General features: G+C 33.4%; 5 protein-coding genes across 6 annotated transcripts; all 5 read left to right on the top strand.

Annotated features, from left to right (window-relative positions):
• Positions 1 to 1324: 1324 nt before the first annotated feature.
• Positions 1325 to 4874, top strand: LOC144841861 (A-kinase anchor protein 17A-like). Its single transcript, XM_078698127.1, has 5 exons — positions 1325 to 1465; positions 2039 to 2863; positions 3185 to 3333; positions 3691 to 3931; positions 4185 to 4874. Exons 2-5 carry the CDS (start codon positions 2102 to 2104, stop codon positions 4542 to 4544), a joined length of 1512 nt encoding a protein of 503 aa, XP_078554253.1. The 5' UTR covers positions 1325 to 1465; positions 2039 to 2101; the 3' UTR covers positions 4545 to 4874.
• A 115-nt stretch (positions 4875 to 4989) lies between these two features.
• On the top strand, positions 4990 to 13941 carry LOC144841862 (transmembrane protein 272-like). Of its 2 annotated transcripts, XM_078698129.1 has the most exons (7): positions 5046 to 5147; positions 5638 to 5679; positions 8756 to 8834; positions 9624 to 9734; positions 10196 to 10255; positions 10510 to 10719; positions 11967 to 13941. In XM_078698129.1, exons 1-7 carry the CDS (start codon positions 5133 to 5135, stop codon positions 12158 to 12160), a joined length of 711 nt encoding a protein of 236 aa, XP_078554255.1. In that variant the 5' UTR covers positions 5046 to 5132; the 3' UTR covers positions 12161 to 13941. The 2 variants fall into 2 exon arrangements, with proteins under 2 accessions (XP_078554256.1, XP_078554255.1); XM_078698130.1 differs by lacking the exon at positions 5638 to 5679 and having other exon boundaries at positions 4990 to 5147.
• Positions 13942 to 15468: 1527 nt separating this feature from the next.
• On the top strand, positions 15469 to 17244 carry LOC144843237 (transmembrane protein 272-like). The gene is made up of 3 exons (XM_078700031.1): positions 15469 to 15505; positions 15922 to 16161; positions 16487 to 17244. Exons 1-3 carry the CDS (start codon positions 15475 to 15477, stop codon positions 16666 to 16668), a joined length of 453 nt encoding a protein of 150 aa, XP_078556157.1. The 5' UTR covers positions 15469 to 15474; the 3' UTR covers positions 16669 to 17244.
• A 223-nt stretch (positions 17245 to 17467) lies between these two features.
• Positions 17468 to 22286, top strand: LOC144842029 (uncharacterized). The gene is made up of 6 exons (XM_078698365.1): positions 17468 to 17597; positions 17850 to 17922; positions 18212 to 18322; positions 18432 to 18491; positions 19089 to 19298; positions 19938 to 22286. Exons 1-6 carry the CDS (start codon positions 17583 to 17585, stop codon positions 20126 to 20128), a joined length of 660 nt encoding a protein of 219 aa, XP_078554491.1. The 5' UTR covers positions 17468 to 17582; the 3' UTR covers positions 20129 to 22286.
• Positions 22287 to 22502: 216 nt separating this feature from the next.
• LOC144842924 (spondin-1-like) lies at positions 22503 to 24139 on the top strand. Its single transcript, XM_078699525.1, has one exon. It carries the CDS (start codon positions 22781 to 22783, stop codon positions 23945 to 23947), a length of 1167 nt encoding a protein of 388 aa, XP_078555651.1. The 5' UTR covers positions 22503 to 22780; the 3' UTR covers positions 23948 to 24139.
• Positions 24140 to 25627: the final 1488 nt, after the last annotated feature.

The raw sequence follows: 25627 nt of genomic DNA, 5'->3' as shown, positions 1-25627 counted from the left end.
TCTTTCAAAAAAATTCCCTAACCTCCGTCCCTTATTTTAGTTACACTTAGGGGCAGAGCAACAGATTGGACTGTCTACTCGACGTTCTCACTGCGTCTCTTCGGTTTAAAATGTTAAATAAAATGCTATAGGTTAAAACTGCCTCGATTTATTAAACGACGGGCATAACTCATCATTAGGTGAATAGAACAAGAAGTATAGCATAACAAGTCATAATATTACATAATACAACTGAATTAGCCAATCAAAAAATGGTAAGACGAACAAAACAGTTTTGTGTTCGACCATGGTTCGACACGCTTTTATTTATAACCAATTAACAATACAATGTTTAATAAACAAACAAAAAACCCATGGGATTTCCAACAGTATATATAGAAATCCCAGGCCCTTGTCATACCAATATGTGACAACCTGTTACGAATCGGCGTCTATATATAGGACCCGCCATATTTGTACTAAACATTACTAAATAAGGAATAAGTAGTACAACGTTCAACGTGTTTACAAAGTAAATTTGCTCAAATAATTTGTTTATATTGACCTTATAGGCCTACTCTGCTTACGCAAAGAAAAAAACATAATAGGCCACCCTAGCAATAGCCTTAATATTATAATTCTATGGTACTATGGTAGGAAGTTTTTCCGAACTATAGGCCCTAAAGCGTGGTTCCCACTAGCGACGCAACGCAAGGACGTAACGCAACGCAAGTGAATTGACCAATCATAAGCGATGGCTTATTCGCTTGTGATTGCTAACTGTCTATAACTTCGCTTGTCATTGGTTAAAACGCTTGCGTTGCGTTTACATCCTTGCGTTACGTTCTAGTGGGAACCAAGCTTAAATGTTGAAAAAGTATATTCAATACACTTCTTATGTTACTGCCCTAACTACAATACACAAAGAGATTATCTCAATTATTGAGGATATAGCCAAGGATTTTTCTTTAACGTATAATTTTAAATTTTTAAGTGAAATTTTTATTTTTGGTTCCGATCTTCTTTCGAATTGTGAAAATGCTTTATTGTTTTATTATGTACAACAATTTCTTGTTAATTCTGGAAGATTTGATTGATGTTTCTGTGATCCACTTGCTAAAACAATAGGGTGTCGGTGATAATTATAAAAAAGATATGTGAACAAACTATTAACATTTAACTATTTATATAATTATGTGACTCTCTTTTCTCGCTCGGGCTTAAAACTTTAATCCGTAATTATAATATTTTTATTATCCATCCATCCTTCAATTGGTACCAAAGAACACTAGGTTCTTTGATGACACCTACTTTGAATGAGGGCGGCACACACCACCGAAGAACACGCGAAATCGAATATATGGGACGACAAAATTAACAACAACGGGGAAACGTGAAAACGAGTCGTTTAAAGTTGTTTTTATTGATCTTAACAAGATTATTGAAATTCAACATTATGTACAGTTTATTTTAGTTCTAATTTCTGGTAAATTATATGGACATTTGTGTACATTATCATATATTTGACGTTAAATATAAAGGCTAGGCCTACGTTAATCAGACAATCGGGCACGGTCGGCCAGGCATATTGCTACTGCATGCTGTGGACATGCATTGCATAAACAATAAACTGGTAGGCCTAGGCTAGGCCCTAATCAAAATTTAAGCAGTAGGCTAATCTTTTAGAATGACTAGCTAGGACTAGATGTAATAGATAGTCAAAACAGTGTAGGCCTAGTTCTAGTGTATTTATATAATGTAGGCACCTCTTCCCCCCCCCCCCCCCCCCTGTCAATGTGTGTCAGTCTAGATCAAGATGAAATGAACCCCTAGGGCCTATTATTTTTTATGCTACTATATTTTGCTAGGCTAGGTTTGCCACTTCACTGATGTTCAACATCATTACAGTAGTATTGTGAATTTATAATAAGCTAGGCGTACAGTGTAGTAGGAATGCATTTGAAGATTACTTAGATTCAGGTTAAAAAAGCTATCGTAAAACATGATCTACTGTCACATTTAGCCTTTAACATACAATATTGGTATATTTTATTTTCAGATTTTGTGTGTAGCTAATTAGGAGAGGTTCTGTTGTGAAAGTGATGTTAACATTTACAACAATATGGCTTCCACGACCTTATGCAATGATACTTCCGAAGCCATAGAATTATTTGAGCCGCAGAAACTCTACCTAAAACCCATTGCAAAGATGAGCATCTCAGTGACCCTGCCACAACTTAAGACACCAGGCAAGTCGATCAGTAACTGGGAGGTGATGGAGAAGCTAAAGAACATGATACACCCAGATCAGTTCATTATCCTCCGTGTAAAACAAAGCTCTTTTGATTTTATTCGCTTCGAGGCTGAAGTTGAAACCAAAGCTCTGTTAAAAGTTTTAATGCTTCGTCTTGACGGCAAAAACATCAAGCTGTCTGGTTTCACAGAACTGCTAAAAGTTCGAGCAGCGGAAGCTAAGATTGCCCACCCGACACGTCACGACTGGGACTCTTTCTTCCGTGACGCTCAACACATGAATGAGTGTAATCCGGGTGAAAGACCCGACACGATACATCTGGAAAATCTACCTGGTAAATGGTTTTCAACGAAAAAGGACCCGGACAATCCGAGTGAGTTTATTATTCGTAAAATCTTTGAACAATACGGTGAGCTGCGTAACGTTGATATACCAATTTTAGACTCGTATCGACACGAAAATCAAATAACTGGAGGAAAGTTTGGAAATTTCAACTTTGGTGGTAATATTACTTTTAGTGCTTATATACAGTTTACAGAATATATTGGTTTTGTAAAAGCGATGGATTCATTAAAAGGAATGAAGTTGATGAGGAAAGATGATGGCAAGGCATACACTGTGGATTATAAGGTAATGGTGTGATAAAAATAATGGTTGTTTTTGGAGATGGGGAGGGAAAAATGTGATGATTGAAAATGAAATGACTGACATCAAGTTTGAGGTTGCTGCTGTCTTAAGAAAAGACTCCCAGTCTTTAAAACATAATACACAAATTATGTTATTTGTAATTTCATTTTAAGGTAATGATGATAATAATGATGTGATAAAAATAGATTGTTATTTGAGTAGGGGAGGAAATGAAATGGCTGGGACATCAAGTTTGAGATGCTTGAGACTTCTCAATTGTGAGACTCCCAGCCATAATAAATCAATATTTGTAATTTTATGTAGGTTGATTTTGATAAAACAAAACACATGAGTGCAAAATCAATACGAAAAAGAAGTAAAGAGAGAGAAAGGCTCATACAACTTGAAAGAGAAAGGGAAGAACAAAAGAAAAAAGAAAGAGAAGCAGAGGAACAAAGAGTAGAAGAAGAAAGGTATTTGTAGTAACTGTTTCCATGGACTAGTAGTAGACATTTATAAATGTTGTTATTGTAGTCTCCTCTACTATTAATTAACCATTTTTAAAGTTATAACTAAAGCTCTGTCTACACTATCAAACTTTATGTGTTTTTAAAGTTATAACTAATATAATATATATAACTTTATGTGACAACAAAATATGATGTGGCTATATATGGACATGATCAAATCACTACCATATTTGGGTATATCACTACCGTATTTGGGCTGATCACAGTTAGTTTGATAGTGTAGACAGAGCTTTATAGTATGTTATTTAACTCTGCTTGGAATTTAATCAATTTAAATTAGATGAAACTTTTTTTTTGAAGGAGAAAGAAAGAAGAGGAGGAACGGGAGAAACAGAGACGGAAAGTTCAGAAAGCCATGAGAAAAATGAGCCGGCTTGAAAAACGTGAAGCGCGTAGAAGAATAAGAAAGGACGAAAAGAAGCGACTCCAAGCTGAAGCCGAGTTGCAGCGGAAGATTGCAATGGAAGAGAGAAAACTGCTGTTAGCGCAGAGACAATTGCAATCAATTCGTTTATTAACAGAATTATTTTGCCGAATAAAAGTAATGTTAAACACATTCTCTAATCCACAAATTTTATACCTTTTGGTGCAAAATGTTTTTTTTTTATTTTAGTTAGAATAATCAGGAAGCAACATTTCTTTTCCAAAAGACTTCCTCTAAAAATCTTAGAGAGGGCATTTCCCATCTTGCAATCTTGCAGATTTTCAAAGAAGGTTTTTGGAAAAAAAATTTATGCAACCAGGAACTGTTTAACATTAATTTATTTTTGTATTTCATTTTTTTTTCTACCTAGAAAATAAAACAACAGGAGGAAGTTCAAAGGAAAGTTACAGAACTTCAAAATGAGAGGATAAAACAAATTGAAAAAGAGAAGAAAAAGAAACTAGATGATGAGCGAAAGAAAAAGAAACAGGAGGAACGTAAAGTAAGAGAGTTGAAACGAAGAGAGTTGAAACTCAAAAAGAAACTTTTAAAAAACATGGAAGAAAGAAATGAGAAACGAAAACTTGAAGAAATGGAAGAACTTCGTAAAAAAATGAGCGGTAAATCAAGGTTAAAATCGGCCATAGTCACGGCGCAAAAGATGGAAAGAACCGATGTAAAAGCAGTACGGAGTAAAGTCGTTTCGTCTACCGTACCTCATAAGAGGTGACATAAATAGACGTAATAACATTCCTAAATTGTTGCATGTAATGAAGACTTGTTTGCAGAATATTAATGCGTGTTCAATGCTAGGAATTGATGGCGGGCTTCTATAATATTATGCGACCATACAAGGTCTAATTATACATTATTCTGTGTATTCTATTTTAACAAAATGCCTGATTTTTTTATTCCGGATTCCATACTGCAATATTAATACAGTAATACAAATGCCAATACACTACCAGTGTGTTGGTTGTTACAATGTATAGTTTTTTGTTTAGATTTTAGACATTTTTAAAGAATAAATACACACTGTTTAGTGTATGTCAGTTATTTATCTCATTGTGTTTTTACATTTAAAATCTTCTTTTGAAGAAATTACGAACATATCGCCCTCTAGAGTTGTACTATTTATAGGATCGATCGGCGAGGAGGTATAAGAAAGTACACACGAGATTAAAAGCAGTCATGCATAACTAAATATGACACAGCAGTGAGAGAGTACGTGCTGCAGCAGCAGAGAGAACAACAACAACAAAAGAGGCGGCGCACCTTTATTATTCCTCCTAAACTAAAGACTTATAACATTTGAGAAATGGAAGTAGAAAAGGTAGCTTTAGTGTTAACTTGTATTATGGGTTTCTTCTATGTACTCTTCATTGTATTGAATGATAGCTTATGTTTCTGTAAGAAGCTAAAAGCTAGACTGTCTGAGCTAAAAAAGAGGAGGCCTAAAAATAACTAGGCCTATGCCTAGGCCTACTCTACTTACACACACACAGTGTGACCTCCCTGCCTGGTGTGACTGGTAGGCTTATTATATTATTATATACTACTCTAGGCCTTAGCAGCCTTCCCATTTTATGAATGATGGATGGCTTGCCTTCTTCTTGTGGGAGGGCTATTGCTCCCCCTATAGTGCTGAGATGTGGTGCTCTGCGCTTTACCCGACTGAAGACTTAAACATCCATATATCACGACACGAGAGCTAGGCCTAGGCCCTATACTATAGACTAATAATAATAATATAATGCTATTAGTTACAGTAGCTTAACTAGTATGAGTTTAGCAGTTTTGTATTTAATTTTTATGATACACAGCAAGCACTTGCGAATTCTGATGAACAAACAGACACTAAGTTGGTGAGTCCCACCTAGCCTGAAATTTTCCATTTTTTATTTACTTTTTTTCACATTTTTCTTTTTCATTTCTTTCTTAACAATTATTTATCCTGTGCTTTTTCCATCTCCTATTATCGTACTACTGCAGAATAATGAGAAGATGTATTGTTTCTGAAATATGAACTAAAGAATTAGGGACCATGTCAACATTATTATAACTGCAGTTACTGCAGTAACTAGTGTGTATTGCAGTGTCTTCTAGCTACATTGAAACAAACTAAACTTATACATTACTGCAGTATAATAAAAGCTACATTACCACTTGATCAGTTTCATGAAAGATGATGGCGGCGTGTTATTAAACAACGAAAAATTGTACATGACGGAATTACTGTAAATCTTTAAGTTGTTTTACAAATTGAGGTACAGTAATACTTTGTGAAATAATTCCAAAATATAACTTTTTAAAACTGCATTTTCTATGTCTATTTTGTATTCATGTTTCACTAACAGTACATCTTTACAACTGGATATGGTAAAATAATAATTACAAATACCATTTTTTATGACTGATATGGTATGTATATTGTCATTGGAATTGTAATTCAATCATGCAGTTCATCCTACACTCTTTGTATTTATATTTTACCAAATGAAAGAAATTCTTGCATTTTGCAGTCCTTTGTTTCCTCAATCAGCTGCATTTGTGAGGTGCATGAAACTTGGATGTAATTTCATTAATCACATGGATGATCCCTCATAATACACTTCAATTCTTTCACATGCGCCTAGTGTGCTGCAGACTTGCTGTAATAATAGATATCACCGATGCGAGAATTCTAGGACAATCAATGTCTGCTTAAATTACCATTTTTGTAACATTTTTATATTATTTTTATTATCATGTATATTCAAATAATATTCTGGCATGTTACTACTTTGTATGCTTGAATTTTGCTTTCTTCGGTTTTATTTTGCATTTGATTTTATTTAACATTTGACCAGACTTATTCTGAATATAAACTAGGACTAAAGCTCTGTCTACACTATCAAACTAGTTTGTGCCCAAATATGGTAGTTATATGCCTAAATTTGGTAGTGATGGCATCATGTCCACATATGGGCACATCACATTTTTTTGTCACAAGTTTGATAGTGTAGACAGAGCTTTAGGCAGAAATGTATAGTACAGCATCCCTGTTGAGGTGACATCCCTATTAAGTGGACACTTTCCCTTTAAAACAAGAGGCAAATTATATCTTTCAACACTTACAGGTAATACAGTATTGTAGGCCAACCCATATTCAGTCACAACCTCTATTAAGTGGACGCCTCGTTGGGTCCTGAATGTGTCCCCTTAATAGGGGTTCATGTAGACAGTATATTATCAAAATAGATACTTTTTTATTTGTGCAAACATTACTAAACAAGGTATAAAATGTCTCATCATAATTTTTTATTTATCCAATATAATAAAAAGAATAAAATAAAATATACTGTATGTATATTTGTTGTCGGTCCAGTTGTCAGAATCTATCCTGAAATTATGTTATTGTTATATTATTGATTATGTTTTCATTTAGGGTTTATTAGCATATTGCTTGAACCATCAACTCTATATTGATTAGTGTTTAAAATTATTGACTATTGACCATCCAGGCCTCTGGTGTTAGGCCTAGTGCAAAGTGTTTTATTATTATTTTATTTATACTACTATTATTATTATATTATTTTATAATTTAGCCTTGTATTAAGGCTTTTAAAATTGTCCTGCATATCAAGCAGAAGATTCCTGGTTCCAATCTTGTTCAGGGCAGTTTTTGCTCATTCTCATAAAAGTTTAATCTTCACCGTTTAATTTAGTTCCATATACCACTGGGCAGTTTAGATTTTAGATATGGACCTGTGGTTATACAGCCATGTTTGGACCTATAGTGGATCAACACAGTTTCCATAGTGCTGTTTACATACGCCTACAGTTCCTGTGAAATGGAAGTTATCCCTACAGTATTATATGAAGATTAAACAAATGTCAATATTTACTTTGTTACTAAAGATCAAACTCATTATTATAATTATGGAAATGGGATTTTTTTAATATATCAGCATGTAACTTCCCTGTAGACAGATTTGTAAAATAGAACATTTTGTTTACATAATGTATGTCAGCATGTGACTTCAGATAACAAATTTTGGAAGTGATACTTCCTTTAGACCTTTTAAGGTGTATGCATTTCTTTTCTTTTATTGTGTTAAAAGCTCTGTCTACACTATCAAACTTTATGCTGACAAGAAGAGTGATGTGTGCATACATGTATGAACATGATGATGACCATATTTAAGCATTTCACTACCATATTTTTTGTCAAACTAGTTTGATAGTGTAGACAGAACTTAACATTTAACAATAAAAATAATATACAGTAGTTTTACAATGTAGATTACCAATACTACAGTACTGTAAGTAGCTACTAAATTTAAAATAAAAACTTAATTAATGATAAATTACAATGATTTTCAAATTTCTACTTATAAATTTATAATAATTGGGGAAAAAACATTTTGTTTTTAATAATTTGATATTTGTAGTAAGTTTCTAGATGTGGGAATTTTTTAAAAGAGTTTAATCATCCTGGATGATTCTAATACAGCTCTTAGAATTTGATGGAAATATTCCATTCCAAATAACCGTTTTGACCTATTTCTAGACAAATACTTTAAAGATATATTGTCCCCCTAAAAAAATATTTTTTTAAATATTTTTGTTGAATATGTTATTTTAATGTCACATAATAGTTATTCACTCTCACAAAAAATTGGGTCTGAAAAAAATTTATTTACCTGAGAAAAATGTAATTTAAAGCAAAAAATGGTCAAATTGTCTGGAAGACAATGAGTTTTTGGGTAATTTAACTGTTTATTTGTCTTTTTATAGGTGAAATAATTTTTTTTCCCGTTTTTTTTTTCTTATGAAAGTGAACAACTTCATTAAAACTGCAAAATGGCCTATTCAAAGTCCGATTTTAAAAATCTTTATTTTTCATGATTTTGGGGGACAATACATCTTTAAGTTTAATACTAGTTTCCCTTTCAACAGGATCTTGAACAGGGACCAGATAATCCAAACTATGGCACGGAACAGCCTGCTCCACCTGACTACAATCAAATACAAAAAGGTAAAACGGTTTAAAACATTCGATCATGCCTGAATATAATTACAAAACAAATTTTCTAACTTTATCATCTTTTCTTATTAATATTTTGTTGACATTTAACCTTCCAAATATTTGCTTATAAATGAAATATACAGGTAATATAATAATAAAAACCTGCCAAATGTTTATAAATGATATACAGTATTAGTATGAAATTTCCTTTTGATGATATTTATTATAATGAAATTAAAGTTAAATTGTATTATAATAAATTATGATAACCTTTAAAATATTTTCAATTTCTCGAACATAGTGCAATATATATAATATTGAAAAAAATTAGCCTAATTTATATACCGTATGATATATGTTTGTTGTATAATAAATATTTACTATATGTGGTTAAATTTTAAGATATGCTTTTGTCCAACCTGCAACATTTGTAAAATGATGTTCATGGATTCTTATACTGTGTGTTGGGATGCATGCTATTGCAAAGTATACTGTACATCTTCTTGATTTTGTGGAAAATTGAAAAAATCGCCCTAGTTTTAACCACCAAGCTATTCCTGAACTCACCTGTAATTTGCCAACAACTATTCCAACTTCGATCGTCTTAGAACATTTCTGACTAATGAGGACAATCAAAGTATATTTATCAAAACATCGAGAAACTCAACAGTTCTTTTTAGAACTAAATATACATGGTATATCGCTAACTTTTGATTTTACCATGCAAACTTTCAAACAATATTTAATTTAATATAATCTAATAATTTAATTGGTCTTAATATTTCTTTTGTATATCAGATGCTCCACCATCGTACCAGTCAATCTATGGCGAGATTAAAGAAGCCAAAGCAGGTTCCTCTGGATTTGTTGACTTCCTGGTAAAACTGCTTCTCATCCTCCTGAACACATGTAAGTATTAAATTATTATTTTATTTTAATTCCTGTATAATGTTTTGTGAATGGTAGGCATTTCAGAGCCATGGGTTTAAAACCGTGTTTTCTTACTTTATTCTAATCACCTCGTCCTTCAGATGGATGTAAAGCCGTTGATCCTATATATATGCATTGTTATCATGTGCACCATAAAAAAAACTGTGTATACTATGCGAAAGGGGTACAATGTAATGATCATGGGCCTGTATTTGTCCCTCTGGTAAAACCGTCATCCAGATACCAGCAATAACCAACTAATCATGATGCATCATTCAAGGTCGCACCAATTCTCCATCCAATCAAAACTCAATATTTTAGTAAAGTGTTATTAAACACAACTTCAAAAGAAACATTGAATGAAGAATATTTATAAGTAAATTAGTTGTGTCTATTTATGGAGACATGTGAACCTCTTTTTTTTTTGGTTTCATTTCTAGTGTGTTGTACCATAATGATGGCGTTAATCCTGGCTGTGCCCATCACAATGATTGTTATAGGTAAGTACAAAGCTGGTGGTAAACATTCATGCTTACCAATTCCAGGCTACTAGGTTCAAATCCAAGGTCAGATTTTCTCATGTCTAAATATTTCCACTGAAAGAAAGAAAACTTGGAAATTATTTTTGTGTCTTTCTCAAATAACTTCCTGTATAAATGATTTGATATGTTGTTGAACATCTGCTAAAATAAATAAAATAAAAATTACAGTATAATAACAAACTTATACATTTTACTTCTTGTATTGTGTCTAGGCGCTGTTTATAAAGATGACTGCCCAGCTCAGGATAAAATACCCATATACCTGATTGTTGGCGGCGCATTTACAATCGCCAAAAACTTGATGGACCTTTGCTCTCGGTGGTCAAAGCGTAGATCTGAAGATGGAGAGGATAATCAGATGTCTAAGCAAGGAGCTTGTAGTAGTCTCTTTGGTTGCTTCCTCTTTGCCTGGTTCATTGCTGGTGAGTTCAGGAGTAGCGTAGTGATAATTAGGTGACCAAGCAAGGAGCTTGTAGTAACCTCTTTGGTTGCTTCCTCTTTGCCTGGTTCATTGCTGGTGATTTCAGGAGTAGCTTAGTGATAATTAGGTGACCAAGCAAGAAGCTTGTAGTAGCCTCTTTGGTTGCTTCCTCTTTGCCTGGTTCATTGCTGGTGATTTCAGGAGTAGCTTAGTGATAATTAGGTGACCAAGCAAGGAGCTTGTAGTAGCCTCTTGGTTGCTTCCTCTTTGCCTGGTTCATTGCTGGTGAGTTCAGGAGTAGCTTAGTGATAATTAGGTGACCAAGCAAGGAGCTTGTAGTAGCCTCTTTGGTTGCTTCCTCTTTGCCTGGTTCATTGCTGGTGAGTTCAGGAGTAGATTAGTGATAATTAGGTGACCAAGCAAGGAGCTTGTAGTAACCTCTTTGGTTGCTTCCTCTTTGCCTGGTTCATTGCTGGTGATTTCAGGAGTAGCTTAGTGATAATTAGGTGACCAAGCAAGGAGCTTGTAGTAACCTCTTTGGTTGCTTCCTCTTTGCCTGGTTCATTGCTGGTGAGTTCAGGAGTAGCTTAGTGATAATTAGGTGACTAAGCAAGGAGCTTGTAGTAGCCTCTTGGTTGCTTCCTCTTTGCCTGGTTCGTTGCTGGTGAGTTCAGGAGTAACTTAGTGGTTAAGGCTAGGGAGATTTTCCATGAACCGTACCTAGGTCGTGTTCTGTCATTAATCTTTGCATGGATCTCGAATCCAGAAAAACTGTTGAGGAATCACGTCCCAAGGAATATAAACATACGTAACTAGTACTCATATAAACTGTTCTACAATACTTGCGAAAAGTTCACCGATGTTCTAGGTTTGTAAGATGATTTTTGTGCTGAATGACTTCCAATCGAATAAAGTTATGTTTAGTCATTTGAATAAAGACTTATTATTTTCATTTGTATAACAATAAATACTAGTACCTAAAATATGATTATGCAGATCTATTCAGCAACGATGGATGTGCCGCAACAGATAACAAACGTGTGTGGATCACTATAACGACAGCGCCAGGCTATATACAGTATCCTGATGCTATATGTCTCGACATACCTGGATAGTTCAGCTCTATCTACACTATCACTACCATATTTGGGCACATCACACTTTTTTTGTCACATAAAGTTTGATATTGTAGACAAGGCTTTACAATGTGTTTTCTCTCACCAATGTTAATCTTACCCTTTTCTGCAGGAAATGTATGGATATATGGAACCGACCCAAACACTGACGACATCAACTCGGATAACTACTGTAACGGAACCTTGTATTACTTTTCGTTTTGGTTGTTGAACTCCACGTACATCATCCTCGGACTACTCTGCTGCTGTTTCTGTTGCGCTGCCTGCGCAGCCGGGGTGTCTGGAGGTACCAGTGAAAACAGTTAAATCTTACATGACAACGTCCTGTCTCGTTGCACCTTTTAGTATGCCTATCAAGATATTTATATAAATTTATTCTTCTAATATTGGAGCCAGATATGCTATTTTACACAATTTGCATTTGAATATATCAAGACAGGTAGACATCTGTGTTGAAAATATTCTGAAGGAAATATTTCTTAAACTCGATTCAGATTGTCTGTGTAAATGATGGGAGATTATTACTGGAAAGCTTCCATATTTGTACTTTATATTAAACTCGGATTGGAATTCCATTTTAACACTTTGTTGGACAATGTGGACATTTCTTATTTATAAATGCTATTTTTATTATATACAGTAAAATTAGAAGTGGTATCTATATATTTCTAATCATAGACTTGATGAATTTGATTATTCACTGATTTATATTCTTTTGTAGTAATTTATATATTTATTTCTCTAATGAATAATCTTTATTGATGACAGTACACATTTGATGATCATGATAATTTAGGTTTATATATCAGAATGGCAGAAAATTAAGAAAATACAAATTAACTTAAAGTTAGTTTATGTAAAACAATAATGTAAGCCAACGGATGGTGCCAAAGCTATAGACAGCAGTAAACAGAATACATTCTGTAAACAAGATGCATTCTGTATTTAACAGAATGCATTCTGTAAAAAAAACCAGAATACCGTGTTAAAATCAGTTCAATCTCAATCTGTGTTGATTTATATGCTAGAGAATACCTCTACAGTATGCCCCATACATTAATACTAAATATTTCAACTCATGACAATTTATATTTAAATATTTCAATATAGATGTTTTTATACCATTGTATTCAGTCTTATTTTATATATATTTATTCATTGTACTATTGCACTCTAAAATATTCAACTCTCCACTATTGCACATTACACTATTCAATCATGTAAATGTAATAGGTTTGACGGCTCACACACCCCCTTCATAAGTATCTTTTTACAGTTTTAGAATTCCTTCAATTTGCTTCAACCCTAAAATAGGTGTTACTCTTTTGTTGTTTAAAAATTGCAACTGAACCATTAATAAATTGTAATTTAAATTCCAAATTCCACCAAAGAAAACATTTATAAGGAAATAAACAAGAATTAATTTTTTATTTTATTTCAATACATATCAGCCACTGTGTCGGATCACTACTTTAAATCGAAACGAAGCTTTAATAGCCTTAGTTAAATTTAAAATCAGAAAAATATTTTGGCAAAAACTACTTGGCCAAAACCTAAATTGAATTCAAGATTTTTCGCTGATTTCAAGTCATAGCAGCTGAATCCAAGGTAAAGTTATACAAAATTTATTAAGAATCGTGACAGTTAGACCTGCTATAGCAAGGGTGATTCAAGGGGGTAGTGCTATGGGTGCACACTTTCCCCCTTAAACAGCTAAAATGAAACTATTAAATACTTTTGATATCTATTTTTTACAGATTATTAATATATGAAAAAATCCTTGTTTCGCCTCTTTCTAATAGTCAACATTTAATCATAATTGCAAACTGAACTTATTTGAAGTGTTTTGTTGTAGAATGCTTTTATAAAAGGGTGGTTTTTTTTTCTATATAATCAATATGTTTGATCTACACCAAAGGCGTGTCTTATATTTGTCCTAAATAGAAAGTGTTATGTATATTTAGAATTGTATTTATATCTTATATTAAATGTATATTTTGTATCTGTGGCAGTAGAAAATAGAATAAACAAATTATGAATCGGTGGTAATATAATTCTTAATTAAAATTCATTTACAAACATTTAAATAAAAATTCTGTAAAAAACATCATTTTGGTATTCAACGTTGTTTGATTTCCAATCCAAATATCTAGCTCCCCATAAAAGGCTTCTTTCTCCATTGACTCAGCATGAAGAGTCGGCGCATACACACACTGATAATGGTGGCTTGTCTTTTATAGTGGAAGGCGCATAGTCTTTTATTCTTTCCATCTAGCAATTTAGAAAGTCTAGAGACTATGTTGTGTCAAACTGTAATTGTCACACTGTGAATTCGTCGGACTGTTGCTGGTTTTCCTTACCAGAATATGGTATATCCAGACCCTTGCTCAACCAATTGACCATCACCTGCGAGTTTTGTGTCAGAGAGGGCAGCTATGTCTACATAGTTACGCAAAAGCTCTTTAGCAATGAGTGCGCTTCTTTCTGGTCTATTTGAGTGGAGTGGGCGGGGCTGTCTATCATCGACTGTACGCTCCATTCTGCTACATTTAACTCAAATCGCTTTCTTCTCTGTTTTCTTTGTACGCCACTCGTCCCCTCCCTGAGTCTGAATTACTTTCCCAGTTACTTAAATACCACCCATTTGTCACCTGGGTGAGGAGGAGTAAAGTGGATAAAGAATGCTCAAGGACTGACCGGACCGAAGCTTGAACCCACAACCTCTGGATTGCTAGTCCAATGCCCTAACTCGCAGTGCCCCATAAATGTAGATGTTTAGATACGCCATTAGTCAAAGTTTAAAATGTTTATCTGAGTAAAAAGACCAGGGTGAGATTATATTTCAAAGGAGTAAGATGAAACTAAATATAATGAAATATAATTAATTAAACTGTTTGTACTTGTGATCCTAGGCCTATTCTATTTTTCTAACGACCAAACAAGGTGAATATCAAGCATAATGACTTCACAAAAGGTAAGATTTTTATTATCTGTCTATGCATTGAGTGTGGTATCATTCTCATGAGCACCACTTTGAGGAGGATACTGGTGCTATATAAATTTTCATTTATTATTATTTTAATTTGTTATCACTGTAATCACCTGATCATGACATGATTATTTCTACTTATTAAGTTTGATTCTACCAAGAATGAAATTATGCCACCTCTGCCTGATTCCAACAACAAAAAACAACGGTTGGATTTGAGTATGTTGAGCACAAGTAAGTAAATTGTGTCTGAAATTGAAACTATTTTCACTGGAGGGTTCGAATGGAATCGCTTATGAGCAGGCTCTTAATTATGTGCTTTACATACTTTGAAGTAAAATAGGAAATAGCAAAATTGTTAAGCTCTACACTATCAAACTAGTTTGACAAAAAAAGGTGTAATGTGCCCAAATATGGTAGTGATATACCCAAATATGGTAGTGATAGGACATCAGCATGTCCATATATGGGCACATCACATAAAGTTTGATAGTGTAGACAGAGCTTTAGATAAATAAAAAAGCTTATTCTGTTCTACTGTTGCAGCAAAGATTAAGTGTTCATGAGAAATTAAGTAAAGAATAAATGTTGATGTTTTTTCCTTCCTACAGTAGCCAGTTATGCAATCACTATGGCTATTCCCATCTCCATGATAGTTATCGGTAAGTATTGTTATTTTGTTAAAGCAGGTAGAAATTGCTCTCAGTACTATATTTAAATTACCTGAGTATCATAGGTGATTTCCATGAATTCCTGTATCATAACATCTAACCTAACCCTTAGCTTAACCTTCCATAATATAAGGAATCGCATGTGAAACTCATAAGATATGCTGTATTACGGAATGTGACTATGATACAGGCTAAATATATATGTGCAGATACAGCACTGGGTGAGAATCTGGTGCATCCCCAAAGAAGATTATGTTGTTTCATTACTACACGTAATAAGTGTGTTCTTCTTCCTCAAGATTATGATGCCATGTTTTTTTTTAAATTATTGTTTACTGTAAACATGACCACTCTTGTTATGGTTAAACTTTTATTTTATAATTCATTTATTTGTTTGGTATTTTAAGGATCAATTTACATAGATGAATGTCCTGCCGAAGGGTACATACCGATATATCTTATTGTTAGTGGAGCATTTGCATTGGTTGAATATATGATTGCTATCTATCTCGTACAAACCAATAAAAAAGTACTGGCCAACATACATGATGGTAAGATTGACATAAAAGCACATCTCAGACGTACAATTGCTGGGACAGCTTGTTGCGTTGTGGTAGGGCTCTTCTTATTTGCTTGGTTTATTGCTGGTGAGTACAGGAATTTGTTACTATACTATTATATGTACTATATGATTTGGTGTATAGGGTGTTTTTTTTTTCTCTAGTCACAAATATTGGAATCGGTGATAGGAGCTTTCGATTTCCAACGACCAACCTATGTCAGGTCAATCGATGTGTCGTCGGTTGTTGTCTGGACCTTAATCCATCAAACCTGTGTCTAGGTGGGAAGCGAGTAATCACGTCCCAATGTTCCCGCATGCGAACTATTAATTGACATAGTTTGGTCGTCACAAATTTGTAAGAATGTTTTGCTTAACACATTTACAGAATGGATGTTCATTATCGTTTTCAGGAAATGTGTGGATTTACGGAACTGATGTAAATACTGATGATGTCCGGGCAGATAACTATTGTAATGGAACTGTCTACAAGTTTGCTTTTTGGCTGACAAATGTCACTTACATCTTAGCGGGTTTATCTGCTGTTGTCAAATGTTGCAAAACTTGCCAAACGTTGTACAAGAATTATAGCTGATGGTCTTTTGACAGCGTTTTTTAAGGCAGTGGGGTACACTCCTCTCTGAGAATCTTGAATTTCGCTTGGCTTTTTATTCTTTTTTTTGCAATTTATATAGAGAAATCTTTCAGGAGTCATTTATATTTTCAAATAAAAGTAGACATTTACAAAAGCTCACCTTAAATAATTTTGTTAAAGATGTATTGTCCCTCAAAAACATGAAAAATGAAGATTAATTAAATCAGACTTTGAATATGTTATTTTGTAGTTTTAATAAAGTTAATCACTTCCATAGAAAAACAAATTAAAAAATAATGTTTTCACTTATAAATTGACAAAATAAATGGTTAAATTCAACCAAAAACCCACTGGCTGGCAGCCAATTTGACCATTTTTTTGTTTTAAATTAAAATTTTTAAATTTAAATTCAGGTAAATACATTTTTTTTCGATCCAATTTTTGGTCAAAGTGGATAACTATTATATGTTATATTAAGATGGCATATTCAACAAAAATTTTATTAAGAATTATATTTTTCGGGGGGGACATCTTTAAAATAGTTGATTGATTGAATGATTAGGGATTAAATTTATTTTAGATGTAAAAATGCACAAATATATACTACTTGTTGTAACGATAAAAATAAATAAATACAAATTGAAAACTAAATACGTATTTAAAATGTATTTTTGTATGCCCAGTTACACTTTTTTTTTATAAAGTTGCCCAGTTGCCCAATATCAGTAGTCTGCTCTCAATAATGATTGGTGGCAGCAGAACAACGAATTAAATTATTGCGATGCGCTTGAGCAATCAACAAAAATAACAGAACCTACCCTAGGCCTGCTGTATGACTGGCGGGAAAGTCGTGTAGTGTGGGTGGGGGCTAGGTTAAAGTTTGATTAGCGGCTGAGCTATTTTAAATAACAGAAATGGAATTAGCAATGGTTAGTTCGTTTATTTTATAGTATATTGATGGGTTAGCTTACTAGCTAGGCTAGGGCTAGGCCTAGTATCTAGGCCTAGTAATAAAGATCTAGCTAATAAGCTAGCTAGGACATAGCACACACACAGCAGGCTGGCCTAGATTTGTTTGATAAAGTTTAGCCAGCTGACGTGGCCAATATAAAAATGTACTCCCACCCATCTCAACCATACTGATTTAAAAAGTGATAGTTCTTATATCCCTTCCCCTACAGGATTCTGATAACCCACCGCCAGGATATTGGCGTCAGCAATCTGCTCCACCAACTTATGATCAAGTACAAAAAGGTAATTTCCAAAACTAAAGTAGTACACTACTACTAATAAATTCAATAAAAATAAAATGTTATCGGATTTAAATTACAGAAAATCGAAGCCTCTCCATAACTATTTTATATTCAAAATCAAGCTTTTTAATCATGGTAATATTGTGCTCTATTACATATTTTAAATATATTAAATATCAACTAGGGCCTATATAATATTAATAAATAGTGCTGAGGGGAATTGTACAATGTCAATTCCTTCACCATTAGTGAATATATAAAAAAATGTATCTTTGATTATTTGTTTGTAGATGCGCCACCGTCGTACCAGGCAATTTTTGGCGAGATTAAAGAAGCCAAGGCTGGTTCATCAGGAATCGTTGAGTTTCTTGCAAAGACTGTCATGATATTGTTAAAAACATGTAAGTTATAAATTGCTGTGAAACCACAACACTGAAAATATGTTGTTGAAACGTACAGTGATGTTCGAGGTGTCCCCTGAATATTTATATATATTTTTTCCGTTTTTAGTTGCCTGTACAATAATGATGGGAGTCATTCTAGCTATTCCCGTTGCCATGATTGTAATTGGTAAGTTTACTTTAGTCATAAAACCTTTTATTTTTTTAAAACTTTAATTTCATTCCATTTATTTTTCTCAAAACAAAAACAGTATAAAGGTACAACAAAATTTCTGAAAGACTTTTTAAAATGATCGTTTCGTTTCGTTTTTTTTCTACATTTTTTCAGTGTGTTTCTACTTTTTTTCAGTGTGCCTTTTTTTATATATCAACCTCAGTTTTATACAATAGACACAATGCAAACTTATTGTGAATGATTATTATACTTAGTCCGCCAGGACATACCCAAACTTATATGACTAGATTCCTCCATAACTTCCTATCTGCCATTGTGACAGCCAGTTCCTCTCTCCAGTATCCGTCTCTATAGTGTCTCTAGTCAATGTATGTGAGTGCTGGCCTTCCTTGTATATTAATTATTATCCCTAAAATCTAACAAATATTGCTGACATTGGTAATATGTAAGAACATGATTTGAAACTGAATAAAGTAAAGGCTTATTTTCGCGGCTTGACAACACGTACACTTACTGTATGTTAATTCAATCCATCACATCAAAATAATGTCTTTTTCGAGAAAAAAAGATTAAAATTAATCTGAATTTTAGGCTTAACTTATAAAAATGACTGTCCCGGAGAGATGTACATTCCAATTTACCTGATCATTGGCGGCGCCTTCACCGTTCTCAAAATAGTCATAGATCTTTGGGTGCGATTGACTACGTGGCGGGATCAAGATAGCGGGAATACGCAAACTGCCAAACAAGGGCTTTTCACGCATCTTGTTGGATGTTTTCTTTTTGCGTGGTTTATAGTGGGTAAGTCCAAATCATCTTTATTCATATATATGGGATTTTTGTTATATTATGGGATATTCTTGTTATATTATTATGGGATATTCTTGTTATATTATTATCGGATGGTTTTTGTTATATTATTATGGGATATTGTTTTATATTATTGGATATTCTAATGTTACACACTATTAATATGGAATATTGTTATATTATGAAATATTGTTATATTATTATGGGATATTGTTTATATTATTGGATACAGTATTCTAATGGTAGACACTATTAATATGAATATTGTTATATTATGATATATTTTATATTATTGCTATATTATGGGATATTATTTATTATGAGATACTGTATTATTTATTATTATGGAATATTGTACAGTATTTTATTATGGGATATGAGTATTTTATTATGGGATATGAGTATTTTATTATGGGATATTGTTTAGTTTTATTGGATATTGCTATATAATATTATAGGATATTAGTATAATAGCTATAACTGCTTAATTTCAGTACAAATGATTTTTATATAAGGTTAAAGTTAACCTTTTTTGGTTTTTTTTTCACAACAGAGCATATCAAAACTTTTGCACATGCTCACAAACAATTACTGCGGAAATATTAAAGTTTAATTCCTTTTTTTTTTCAGGAAATATGTGGATTTACGGAGGCAAAGTTGATACCCGTCACGTTTACGCCGACAACTACTGTAGTGGTGTCGTGTACTATTTTGCGTTCTGGCTAAACACCGCCATCTATATTACTATGGGTTTGTTTTGTTGTTGTATTTGTTGTACGGCTTACATTGTCGGGGAAGAGCCTGGAACAAATACTGTATGAGCAGGGAGGTATAAACCTACCTGGTATGAGAATGTTATGTAAGTGAGGTGCTATATTCAACTGAGGCAATTCATCATTTACATTTGGGCCTGGGTTTTGAAGAAGGGGTGTCTAGACATGCCTCATATTTTAAGATTTACCCTTTTTTATTTTGTACAAAAATGTGGAATATTTGCTTTGTAGTCTGTGAATGCCAAAGGCTACTGTGTCATATCGTACTACAGTGTTTTAACAAGTTGTATTTTTTCAAACCCACCGTGTTCACATACAAACTACAGTACTACAGTATTTTAAACAATTTTTTTTTATAAAAAAAAACATTACAACACACCAAATAACATATTCAAATATTTGGACTTTGTCATTGATTTTAATCAATCACCTTAAAAGGTGTGAAGTTCCACATTAAAACTACAGTACAGTACTACAATAAAAGAAGTATTATAGACAATTTGTTTTTATAAAACAATAAAATACACCAAATAGCATTAAATAGTTTGAACTAAATTACAGTAAATTTAGAGATTCAAGTTTAACTCACCATGGTTGTACTACAAAAAAACAGGGTAGGGCTTTTAAAATTATAAAAGTTTTTCCTAAAGCATTAATTGAACAGTTACACACAGTAAACTTAGATAGAAACATATCATGAACTCGGTAAAGTAAATCATGGTTTTTTTTCAAATGGGAAGGGAACTCAACACCGCAAATAATTAGACCAATCACTACGCGATGATCAGCTAAACTGTCACTTGTGATTGGTCAACTCATTTGATGCTGCGTCTACATCAATGTGTCCGTGGGAACCAAGCATTAATTGAAATATATATATGTACCTGGCCCCAAATAATGTAGGCATATTGATACACATTTAAATAAACATTATTGCTGCATAATTCTGTAGTATCTATTTTTTTTAAACAATACATATCATGTACTGACCAAAATGATTGGGAGAAAAAACCGTTACAAATATTTATTAACAATTTTTTTTAAATATGTGCAATGTTATAAATTGATCAAATTAAAAACATTTGGTGCTTTTATCTATTCATAAATGTATTATTTATTTGGTAAACCATATATGGTATTTATGTACATATTATAGTTATTATTTAAAATGAAATGTACTTTTTATTTATACTAGGAGACACTGAATATTTCAATACACTTTTTTCAATATAAAATGTATATTTTTTCCCAGGCTAATATTTTCTCCGTGTTCAAAGACTTTTATTTAATCTTAATTGTAACTGCTGGTCAGTAATAGCAATTAGCGCATGCAGCCAATACTATATATTGTGTATATATAACTGTAGTATTTTTATTCAACTAACTATACCTTGCCTATCTAGCAAAAGTCCGGATTTACACCGTTGTGCACACCACACAAAACGCCGGTGTTGACGACGCCTTGGTGGTGTATATAAACTCCGGAGTTTTGTTAGGCGGTGTGACGTTGTGCACACCACACCAAACGCCGGTGTTGACGACGCCTCGGTGGTGTATGTAAACTCCGGAGTTTTGTTAGGCGGTTTGACGTTGTGCACACCACACCAACCGCCGGTGTTGACGACGCCTTGGTGATGTATGTAAACTCCGGAATTTTGTTAGGCGGTGTGACGTTGTGCACACCACATCAAACGCCGGTGTTGACGACGCCTCGGTGGTGTACTAAGTTTTGTATAAGCGATGTGAAAAGGGTATGTTATACCAAGGTCCCTGCTATTACTAATAATATGATTATATTTCGTCATCAGTCATTACGTCATTTTTAAACTTTTCTTACTAAAAAAGTGTATTAAGAATGTTTGTTTGTTCTCAAATGTTATTGATAGCAGCTTAGATGGTTTAGAAAGTACTAATGTGAAATATTAATAATAATGTTTTTATTGTGTGTATCGTGTAAACTATAATGTTTTATTCTAAGAATAATGTTAAAGTACAAGCATGTGTGGTTTTTATAGTACTTAATGTATTGCGATGTTAAACATATATACAATAATAAATGACGTAATGATTTTGAGCTACTAATGACTGATTTTTGTTATTGAATATATGTATCTTTATAAGAAAAATCAAGAATAGGGGACATTTAATGAAGGCATACATAACTAACCCTAACCCTCATTTGTCAATGCAACCTAAAATTTGCTCTGGGTAGATTTGGAAATTCCGCACGTGTAAATTATTATCTCTGATGTTTGTACCATGGACCTATCATCCATCATGATTACGCAATAAAAACTGGCCCACGGTGCTATTTTGCAACAGAACCATGAGATAAGTTATCTGTAGCACAAAGTAAGAAAAAAAAACATTTGATTTCCGAATTTAGAGTAGAAGAAACATTTCAATATATTTTAGTATTGTTTACATGAATTTCAACCTGATGTTTTTTTGTTTATTGAAACTAGAATATCTAGACCACATGTTTATTATCGATCACATAACAATAATACTAATTGGATTATTGCGCATAAATAAACAATTTGTTTTGGGGGATTCCATAAGAGATAAATAAATGATGGTATGGAATTCCCAAGTAAAGTTTTGGTTGCACTATTTTTGTTGGGTCTAATGTCTAGGCCACGTCATGGTTAGGATAGTTTATATTTTAAAAAATACTACCAATTACATATTATCGCAAACATGCCTCGCCACGACAATACTGATGAAGCGGGTTATTGTGAATGTTTTGCTTTAGTCCTCTTTTTTGTACTAATAATCGTGTTTTACAATGGCAATGCCAATGAAACAGTGCAATCTTTAGAATTCGACGAATCTGAACATGCTGATACATTGTGCATAATTGAAATGTCAAAAAACCCTATTCAATATCGATGTGCACAGGCATACTCTGATGGATATCAGAAGCAAGAATCGTGTAAGATGACGCAATGGACTGAATGGACAAACTGTTCTCACACATGTGGACCGTTTGGAACAAAGAATAAAACACGTAGCATTCTTGTAGACGCTGATTACAACGGTTTTTCCTGTCCACCTGAACAAGAAATAGAGACCTGCAATCGCTATTGCCTCAATGGTGGAGTTATCAATTTAGATGGCAGTCCTCCGTATTGTTCTTGTCCACATGGTTACGCTGGAGAGTGCTGTGAATATCATGTACAAGACTGGTGTAAGATGACGCAATGGACTGAATGGACAAACTGTTCTCACACATGTGGACCAGGCGGAACAAAAAGAAGAACACGTAGCGTTATTGTAGACGCTGATTACAACGGATTTTCCTGTCCCCCTGAACTAGAAACAAATGCATGCAACAGGCATTGCCTCAATGGTGGAATTATTAATTCTGATGACCGTTCTTGTTCTTGTCTAGACGGTTACACTGGTGAGTGCTGTGAATGTAAAGTGCAGGACTGCAAAATGACAGAATGGACTCCTTGGTCAGATTGTCAAGTCATCAAAGGCGCTCTAGGACGGCAATTTAGAACACGTACAGTCGAGATACTACCCAAATGTAATGGCTCGTCATGTTCTAATGATCGACATCAGAACCGTACATGTCCAGTTTGCCAGAACAATGGACAGTTAGAACCTTCAAAGTACGTATGCAGATGTCCTACTGGTTTCAGTGGTGACTTCTGTGAATACAAAGATTGCGAGTGGAACCACAGGAGTAACGGGTATCCGTGTGAAACGACATCGCAGACGGGTAGGCCTTTAGGATTTCAATCCAGATCAGAAAAGGCGAATCCGGAGAAGCTCCGTAGGCGTAGGCACAACTCCGTCATCCCGCAAAATTGGCACTGGTTAGCTTTGATTCCGTGTTTAGTTATATTAGTTATGTAATAAAATATTTATTTTGAAATAATATTAGAAATATTATTAAATGAAACAGAATATTGTGCAATAATAATAATAATAATGATGTCAGCGTTCCGGTAATTCGCCTGAATTGAAATTGTAATTAAATATTTTAAGTTTAAATTTTCATGGTGCTCATGATTTAACTAGCTCCAATTGTCAAGTTACTATGGTGTATCTTTTCGAGGCTATAAAGTCAAAATTCTTTTGATTTTGTTCAAGATGTATTTTTCGCCCTTTTTTCAATTTTCAGTTGTTTATATATAACTAAATCATCTTTACAGTTTGCAATTCTATTAATTACGGCAGGTGGTGATCATGCTATAAGTCCTGGTTCTTTTTTAAACAGTAAATAAATTGATATAGGCCTAGGCCTACTACAGTATGATTTGTGTTAATTGTGTAGGCCTACTTGCGAATTTATTTTAATAAAAAATGTATTACTTTATTGAGTATGCAAATGAACTACTCTAGTTATTGTCTTTTTTCTGTTTTTAGTGTTCGATTCGTAGTCGGCGTCGTCGGTTTTTGTCTGCAATCTAGATTCCGGCTGAAATATTTACCTTTTTACCAATTTTATTACTATCCAGTTCCGTATCAAGAAGTAAGATAAAGAGCGCCCTCTTTCATAAGAATCACTTTCTCGACAATTATGACTGTTAAAAGTACAGTAAAGCCACAATGAATTCAGTAATGTTAAAATACTTCGCAACATTGACGAGATAAAAATGTTTAAATCAACTAGTATCATCATGCTAAAGCGTATATCATCATAAACATAACAACAGTGTTATCAATATAACCGTGTATAAGTAGATACAATACCATCACGTTTAGATATGTGTATACATTATTTTAAGGTAGCATTCGTACATTTTAACGTTAAAAGGCATTTTTCAATACTTGTTTTTTCCCGCCAAATTGGACGCCATATTGGATTCTGGCATAATGATGTCATCGTTGTCGACTCGATTCATCAACTACTATGAGAAGAGTTATTAAAGTAAACCTCTGCTAATTTTAATCATTATAACAAGTGACACAAACCGTGAATTGGTTTTCCCTATCCCTTAATATATAGGTATTTGTGTATGTTCATGGAACTATAATATTATAGTTCCATGGTATGTTATTTAAAATTTAGTGCTGTAAAAAATGTTGCCCACAAGACCCTAGGATGGCCCTTTTTTTCTTATGACATTCATATCGTATACTCTCAGAAAAACAAAAATGTGTACTGCACTCAGGCTAATCATCGCAAATATGATAAATCATGATTATCAATATCATCGTTCTCCATGACGACCGGATCACATTACAAATAATTGCAATAAAATTACTACGAGGACGAGTGCGGTTTTAAAAAGTGTAATAGAATGTGTACGGTACATGTTATGTATAGGCCTATTGCGATGTTGAACACAATTATAATAAATATAAATAGGCCTAATGATTTGGAGGAGTTATTCAGTTAATGAATGATTGTCATTAAATATTATCTGTACGTAAGTCGTAGGCCTAAACTATCAGATTTAGTAAAAATATAAGGGTTTGTGTTTTTCAACTTTCTAACAATAAGGGCAGAAGTGATTCAACAGAAATGTTCAATTGGGTATATTAAAATCACGTGATGTTTTTTGTTGGTTATTATTGGTTTGGGCCTAA

Source organism: Antedon bifida, chromosome 5 (genome assembly GCF_963402885.1).
Source record: "Antedon bifida chromosome 5, ecAntBifi1.1, whole genome shotgun sequence".
Classification (NCBI taxonomy): Eukaryota; Metazoa; Echinodermata; class Crinoidea; order Comatulida; family Antedonidae; genus Antedon; species Antedon bifida.
Note: the sequence above shows the minus strand (reverse complement) of the source record. Positions and strands in the feature narration are given on the sequence as shown.